At 44.8% G+C, this 8639-nt stretch overlaps 1 protein-coding gene across 1 annotated transcript; it reads left to right on the plus strand.

The window, feature by feature from the left end:
* Nucleotides 1-3602: 3602 nt before the first annotated feature.
* Nucleotides 3603-8252, plus strand: LOC311246720 (thioredoxin-interacting protein-like). The gene is made up of 6 exons (XM_084336942.1): nt 3603-3898; nt 5163-5238; nt 5388-5535; nt 5916-6275; nt 6778-7083; nt 7220-8252. Exons 1-6 carry the CDS (start codon nt 3643-3645, stop codon nt 7259-7261), a joined length of 1188 nt encoding a protein of 395 aa, XP_084193068.1. The 5' UTR covers nt 3603-3642; the 3' UTR covers nt 7262-8252.
* Nucleotides 8253-8639: the final 387 nt, after the last annotated feature.

Raw genomic sequence — 8639 nt, forward strand, 5'->3', positions numbered from 1 at the left:
TATAAGTTAAAGGTTGTGGTGTCGAAGTACAAATCTGGGCTAAGCCCCGGATCTCCTACAATCCTAAATCCGCCCTACCCTACTAGTACCAGACCCGTTTGCCTGGAACCAATGAGACATGATATTGGCTTTGCACACAGAACACGGGGTATTTTCTGCAACAATGGAAAACAAATATGCCGCCACCTCGACCACCAAGAATCTGCGCTCCATAAAGTCTGCATGTAAAAAAAGAAAACAGAGACACAACAAAGCAAAGACGCTCATGGTAAACATATTGAAAACATAGTGACAGTACCGTTCACGGCCAGCAGGTGCCACAGTTACACGTTGATCTCTTTTGAGGCAGGCCCATAGCGAGACTAGTGTTCTACTGGGGAGTCAGACACAATGTAAACAAATGGTCAACTGGAAGCCAAGCCGTGGGATTCAGGACATGTTCTCGTTCTCGAGTTAGCTGAGACTGTATGAGAACTAAACCTGGTCCGTTCTTCACCTGTTTTGATGCTGTAAATATTTTGTTTAACCCTTTCACTACCACACTACATAGGGTTAACACTTTCACTACCACACTACAGAAGTTGAACCCTTTCACTACCACACGACACAATTTGGTTAATCCTTTCACTACCACACTATATAGGGTTAGCCATTTCACTACCACACTACATATGGTTAACCTCCTATAGTGTGGTAGTGAAAGGGTTAAGGGGAACGCCACCCAAATCAAGAATTCCAATATGCTATTTCCATGACCTAAGAAAGTTCAATCAATATTTGTGAACATGAGCTACTCTCCCAAAGCCACATACCAGAGAGGTAAGACTGAAACTTGTGATGTCATCAGGTCATTGTGAACCCACTTTGTTCTCTTTTTTTTATACCCAAATGAGCTTCATTCTATAGTAGTTCTCAGTTCTGAAACAGAAGATGTACCAGTATACTCAGAACATTCTCCTGGGTGTTCTCAGTGTCACCTTTAACATCTCTCACAATGCATTGTCTATGAAGCAGCTTCAGACTTTATACCTGAAATTTGAGTTTTAGCACTCTAGTTTTTAGCTGCAACCAGCAGCTCTATAGCTTGCTTGGTTGGTTGGTTGGTCGGTCGGTCGGTCAGTTGGTTAGTCTGTCCACAAAAGTGTTCCCACCCTCTAGTTTTTGCCCTAGGAGGCTGAAATGTGGCATGGGGGTCAATGAGAGAGTATTTTATCTGCCTTCAGGACCACAGAGAGCTCTCTGCAGTCTGCCGTAAGGACCATGGAGAGCTCTCTGCAGCCTGCCTTCAGGACCATGGAGAGCTCTCTGCAGCCTGCCTTCAGGACCACGGAGAGCTCTCTGCAGCCTGCCATCAGGACCATGGAGAGCTCTCTGCAGCGTGCCATCAGGACCATGGAGAGCTCTCTGCAGCCTGCCATCAGGACCATGGAGAGCTCTCTGCAGCCTGACATCAGGAACACGGAGAGCTATCTGCAGCCTGACACCAGGGCCATGGAGAGCGCTCTGTAGCCTGACACCAGGACCACAGAGAGCTCTCTGCAGCCTTACATCAGGACCATGGAGAGCTCTCTGCAGCCTGACATCAGGACCACGGAGAGCTATCTGCAGCCTGACATCAGGACCATGGAGAGCTCTCTGCAGCCTGCCATCAGGGCCATGGAGAGCTCTCTGCAGCCTGCCATCAGGACCATGGAGAGCTCTCTGCAGCCTGCCATCAGGAACACGGAGAGCTCTCTGCAGCCTGCCATCAGGACCATGGAGAACTCTCTGCAGCCTGCCATCAGGAACACAGAGAGCTCTCTGCAGCCTGCCATCAGGACCATGGAGAGCTCTCTGCAGCCTGACATAAGGAACACGGAGAGCTATCTGCAGCCTGACATCAGGACCATATACGCATCTGAGCAGTAATTCAAGAGGTTTATTTGTCACATACATACCAGGGCATACAGTGAGATGCGGGTGGCCATGCCCGCTTTGATTGTGCAATAATACTAAATAATAAAATAGACATAATAAACAGGTAATAAAATAGACATAAAATAGGCATGATAGACATGTTAAAGTCCTGAGATAATGCAATACAATGTTAGCTAAGAATTAAGGCACTGGGTCCTATGTACGCTACTATACAATATACAGTTTTTACTCTATATCCTTATGCTATACTTGCTATTTCTAAACTATACTATACAAGAACCACATCAGTTATTTCCTTAAAGTGACCTTTATTTTTCTTGTTCCTTTCAAGTTTCCTTTCCATTGTGTTTAAAGGATCAAAGGTGCAGATGAGGGTCTGTATGCTTGTATCAGTTATATTATACATTACAATATGGTTGCAATAAACACAAAATATACTAAATACACAAAATATCGAGGGCTTGGAGCAAAAGGGACGTAAGTGAGTTTTATATATAATTTTAAAGCTCTTGATGAGAGCTCTATCAAATGGTAAAAGGATAATTTCACTATAATTTTTACTTTTTCAAATAAAGGCCGGAAACATAAAGGTGTAAGTGGGAACCTTCAATTGAGTTTGGCATTTGTATTTGCTCTCCTGTAAAATTCTGAAAATGTCACTTACGCCCCTTTTGCGCCAAGCCCTCGATATATACTATGAGTAAGTAAAGTATGCAGTATACACAGACAGGTGCAGTATACATAATATACCCTAACCGGCGTGATATACGTCATACTTAACTATTTCATATTCTCTCTCCTGAACCCAAATAAACTGCTGCTTGTCGTCCTCCTATGACCTGCTGGTACCTCACGGGTTAACAACGGCGGCTGGCCCTTTCTTATTGTCAAGAACTACCGTTATATAACCAGCAGGTGGCAGTCTGTTGCAGTCGAAACCTACAGGATCGAGACAGGTGTTTCCAGAATGACTATGCGTGTATGTCTATTGATCCTCACCCTACCAACACCTTAATCATTACTTTCCACGAATAGGTCTGTTATGGATTACGGTATGGACATAGGATAGGCTATTGTACATTATAATAAGATAGTCTAAGGTTTAAAACAGATCATACTACTTAATAACACACAATAAATATGCAGACTCAGCAACTAAGTCAAACGTTTAATTGGCTATTTTGGAACGTTTGCGTGCATAATTATCTATGACAATTACAGAATTTGCATATCAATTGCATGTTATTTAATTGCACTTGCCTTCTTCTCAGATTTCGTCAATGTCATTGTTATTTTGGGTTCATGTGGAAATCCGTTACCGGAGACTGTAAAGCTGTAAACCCCTACCAGTAGACCGCCAGCAGATGCACATGTACATCGTTACCATTGGCTGATTTTATTTAAGGGCATGTCTGTCTCCCAACCCCGCACCCACCCCGTCACTGTGCACGAGTTGCCCACGCAGTCTTTCCGGACACGGATTGGCTGGAAGTCGCACAAACACGGGAATTTGACCAATGGTATAGCGGAGCGCCAGTCGCTCATTCTCCCACCGCGTGTTCACCGCGTAACGGGACACCGGGTGAGGAGCGCGACTCGACATGAGCCCCGAGCCACGTCCAGCCCAGGCGCGGCACCCCTATAAAACCACCGCAGACAAACATGTTTACAGACAGAATCAATAGTTGACATTGAAAATAAAGAAAGACACAACTGGGACACACAATGGTCATTTTGACAAAGAAATTGAAGACCTTCGAGGTGGTCTTCCGCGACCCCACCAAGGCGTATTATTCTAGTGGAGACAAGGTCTCTGGGAACGTGGTGGTCGAGGTGTCGGAGGTGACCAGCGTGTCCGCTGTGAGGCTGTTCGGAGTGGGATGCGCCAGAGTGGAATATGCGAAAGGAAAACAGAAATGTCTTGATGAAATCGAGTATCTGAAATATGAGGATGTTGTTCATCTGGACGACCGGCTCACAGGTAATAATAAAACGCAGAATTCTGCCAATTGTGGCTCGACAGACAGCGCGCACATAATACGCACTACAGAATAGACACACGCATTGTCATTTCAAACGCAGTATGCAGGACCATAACTGGTTGCATTATGTCTTTGACTCTTAAGGCCTATTGCTTTCTATTCTATTATTGATGGTACTAAGTGGTAGCCACTAGCCAGCCTATACTGATGTTCCAGTATGTCAGCCAGGTCTGGACCTAAACGCAGCTATCCTCCGCTCACTGCAACTTTGAATCTGTTTCCCCATACAATTACATGTAAATGGATGAATATGCATCCGGCACTTATTACGTCCTTATACAAACTAAACGAAATGTTTTATTTGGTTATTTGAATCAGGCTTAGAAATACTGCTCATTTGTCTGTACTGTAGTGGGACCTGAGTTGACTTGAGACACGCCAATGCCTTTCCTCTTCTATTAGACTATGACTGGTTTAAATGCATACAGTATGGGAGACGTGTGTATTCCGGGCTATGTAATAAATATATGTACTGTAAAGTTAGCTCAAAGATGACACAGTGGTTAGTTAGCTGGAGGGGTTATACTGTGGAGCTTTGCAACGGGGAATTCTATCTGCCCCTCCTTGACAGCAAGGAGTTGAGATAACTGACTGCTGGTCACTTTAGCCCTCTCTGCTTTGATTCCTGGACAACGCAGTTGTTTTCAAAGACCTTTTTGGTGAGTGAGATTAACATCTTCGTTCTCAGTACCCTTTGTTTATAGTGCTGCTAACTAACGTGGTGCATGAAGAGTAGCTATCATGGCAGCAGTGAACTACCTGCAGGTCCCTCTCATCTCGTTCTCTCTGGAGTGATGAGCAGTATTGTGGTGATTTGCATCTTAAATTGTGGTTTACATTAGGCCACTTATGTAGCTTGGGGTAAAATATAACTAGAGGTTCAAGGCAATGTGTAACTAAGAGTGGTAGGTCAGTGGCTAGAATAGAATACATTACTGATGGTGACAGCACTGTGGTGTGTGATTAAAGCCTCCGTCTCATTCATTCATGGCTCAGTCTAATGTACTGCATTCAGCACCGTCGCGTTGGACAGCGCCGGCCGGAGTGAAAGGAAAGGAGGGACATGTGTGATATAGTCGACTCTAGCACAAATTAAAAGAAACCTACAGCTTCCCTTATAGTTCCAACGTGCCTGCCTAAATGTCCACAGTAAGGTGCAACCACAATGATGAAATACAATCCCTTTTTTCTTATCATCCATAGATTCTGATGGCTGTGTCACACTCAGACCAGGAAAGAGATACGAGTTTATGTTTGGCTTTGAGCTGCCACATCCTGGGTAAGCATGAAAACAATTCATCATCATGAAATAATAATAATAATAATAATAATAATAATAATAATAATAATAATAATAATAATAATAATAATAATAGGGAAATGACTGTACCATTTATAATACTGACTAGTGTTGGTTTGTGTCGACAGGCACCTGGTATCGTCATACAAGGGCAAGTTTGGCTATGTGCGCTACTTCGTGCGGGCGGTGATGGAGAGGCCTTCCCAGCCTGCTTTGCAGTGTGAGAAAGCCTTTGAAGTGGAGGAGCCTTTGGACGTCAACACACCAGACCTCCTGGTAAGAGAGACAATCCGTCATCTCATTCAGGATCAAATTAACTTTTAATACATATCCCTGGACCCTGAATGTATCTAAAAGAATAAATTAATGACATTGTATGCAGTGTTGTAATACCCACATGGTGATAGTCTCTTGTCATGAACAAAGGTTTTGATTAAATTCCCCTAAACATGCTGAAATATACTTCCAAAAATCTATTCTCAAAGGTAAAAGTGCACCCTATAGATAAAGTGAACTGTCTTTGTATATCTTACTGGCAAGCATGAATGAATGACTGCAGCACCTTACAATGGGATGGCTGCATGCATCAGTACGGTAAGCCCCAGTGGGAATGGAACCACCAACTCATCCCCTCTCTCTCTCTCATCCTCTCCCAGGCGCCGGCCGCAGGCACCAAAGAGAAACGGGTCACCTGCATGTTCATCCCCGACGGCCAGGTGTCCATCAGCGCCAAGATCGACCGCAAGGGCTTCTGCGAGGGCGAGGAGATCTGCGTCAACGCCAAGTTCGAGAACACCTGCTCGCGCATCGTGGTGCCCAAGGCGTCCATCGTGGCCACGCACACCTACCAGGCCAACGGCCGCACCAAGACGCTGCGGCAGAAGCTGTGCGCCGTGCGAGGGAACCACATCATCTCCGGCATGTGTGACATGTGGCAGGGCAAGACCATTCGCGTGCCCAAACTCAGGCCCTCGCTGGTGGGCTGCCAACTCATCCGGGTGGATTACGCCCTGGCGGTGAGTCTCGCCACTGCAAACTCAACTCCCTACTCAACCTTCTTACCTCAACCTTATCTCAACCTTCTTATCTCAACCTTATCTCAACCTTCTTATCTCAACCTTATCTCAACCTTCTTACCTCAACCTTATCTCAACCTTCTTATCTCAACCTTCTTATCGCACCCTTCTTACCTCACCCTTCTTACCTCACCCTTCTTATCTCACCCTTCTTATCTCACCCTTCTTACCTCAACCTTCTAATCTCAACCACTAAAATGTACTTTTTGGCGATATCCCAAATTAGAGCTGTTCCAAACTAAAGGAATTATTAGGCGACTAATAGCCGTATTGTCATTTAGTCATAATCAAATATTTGATTTAATTGGTATACCTGCATTTCCAACATGACTGCCCTGCACATTAATTCATTTCGATAGCCCTACTTCAATTACAAGAAAAGAAAATGAGATAACCTTTCATCAGAGAATACTCTACTCTTCCCTCTCTGTCCTCTCCCCAGATCTCCATCCACATCCCGGGTAGCGACAAGCTGATCCTGGAGCTGCCGCTGGTCATCGGCACCATCCCCTTCAGTGGCTTCAGCAGCCGGACCAACAGCATGATCAGCCGGGCCGAGTCCCTCAGCACGCCCTCCAGCAGCTGGGGCTCTTTCCCGCCGTCGGCGCCGCCCAGCTACAGCAACATCGCCCGCGACTGCCACGTGGACAACGCGCCGCTGCTGGACGACTACGACGCGGACGAGGACGACGGCCTGTTCATGTGCGCCCCTGAGCACCCTTACCCTCCTCCCCCGGCCTACACTGAGGTCAGTATAGGAGCTTAGTATAGGAGCTTAGTATAGGATCGGTTTTAATGCCCACTATGGTTAGAGACCCAAATATTCCCTGTGGTCACACCTGACCCCGAGGCTAAATATCCCATCTCGCTTTTGTCACCTTCAGGTTGACGAGGACATCGGCAGCAATGCACAGGTGGTCTTCTGAACAAGACGGAGATGACTACCTCACTGGCGTTACAGTAGTCTCCAGTCTCCAAACGCATTTAGTGTAGAGAGATGCCGCCATTTGGGTCATTCTACCACTGGGTGTTGTTTGTACCAGCGGCCACCAGCGATGTGCCCTTGGTAACGTCCGTATGGCTGGTTCAGGACCAGGGTGACTTCTGTCCTTGGAAGCATTTGAAAAGTCACTGCAGTAGGTGCTCTGAGGCGCTGACATCACGGTGTGCGTCAACCTGTAGACTACTGTATAGCGCATTACCGTGGCGACAGACCGGAGATCAAGAGCAAAGCTCGGCGGACAAGCAGACAGATGAAGATGAAAGCTTGGGGACGGCGTGAGGAACCCCACGGACTCTCAGGTGCAAAGCATCTTGTCGTGGTCTCCGATCTGTAACGTGATGATGGCGAAGGGTCTTCTAGGAGGAAGAAAAAGACAGTGGACACATTTCTAGACAGTAGATATTTGTTCATTAATGTCATTCCATATTAGTTATGTTCTATAGTGTAATCAAGCATTTTGACAGACAGTGTTCTCCATGCTCTCTGGAGCAAAGCTACGCTAGAATTCCCATTAATATAATGGTATAAGTGCACTGTCAAGTTAGCTTAAACTTGATTTATTATTTAATGAGAACTTACTTATATTATATTTGTTGTGCTCTTGAAGGAATGCAGTATTTCAGCTAATCTAATTGCCATTGAGTGCAAATTTTTCTATGGTTAATAGACTTATATTGTTGATCTTTCTTGACAGCATGTCTAACATATATCTTGTGTTTAATACTAATGACATGAAGTTGGTGTAAAGGGTGAGAAGATGAAAGAGAAATCTACATTTAGAAAGTTGTACATAAGAAAACGATTTAGAATTGTACATAAGAAAACTATTTAGAATTGTACATAAGAAAACTATTTAGAATTGTACATAAGAACGCGAGAGATGTTTCTATGGTGCCCGGAGCGGCTGGTTTTATATTGTGTGAATAAACACTGCACACTTAAAATCACCCTTGTTGTCATTTTCTCATTTTGCTTTTCTCAATATGTTTTGTATACCGTAATAAGTAGAGATTAGCAGAGAAACAGTAAAAACCCTTTTCTTACATTGACATTTAGACATTTAGCTGACACCTTTATCCAAAGAGACTTACAAATAGTTTCAGCTGTCCTGACTGGTGGGAGGTTCACTCCACTGTTGTGGAGCGAGGACTGATAATACAGCCACAGTGTTCTGTGTAGATCAGATGTTTGCCTCAACTTAGGTTTTCTGTTCATTAATTTGGAAGCAAGTAAATGTACTACAGTGAAGGCCAGTGAACCAACCCCATTGGTTCTGCTGCGTTCAGATGGATTACGGTACA

The sequence above is a fragment of the Notolepis coatsorum genome (assembly GCF_963971535.1).
Source record: "Notolepis coatsorum genome assembly, chromosome: 19".
Lineage (NCBI taxonomy): Eukaryota > Metazoa > Chordata > Actinopteri > Aulopiformes > Paralepididae > Notolepis > Notolepis coatsorum.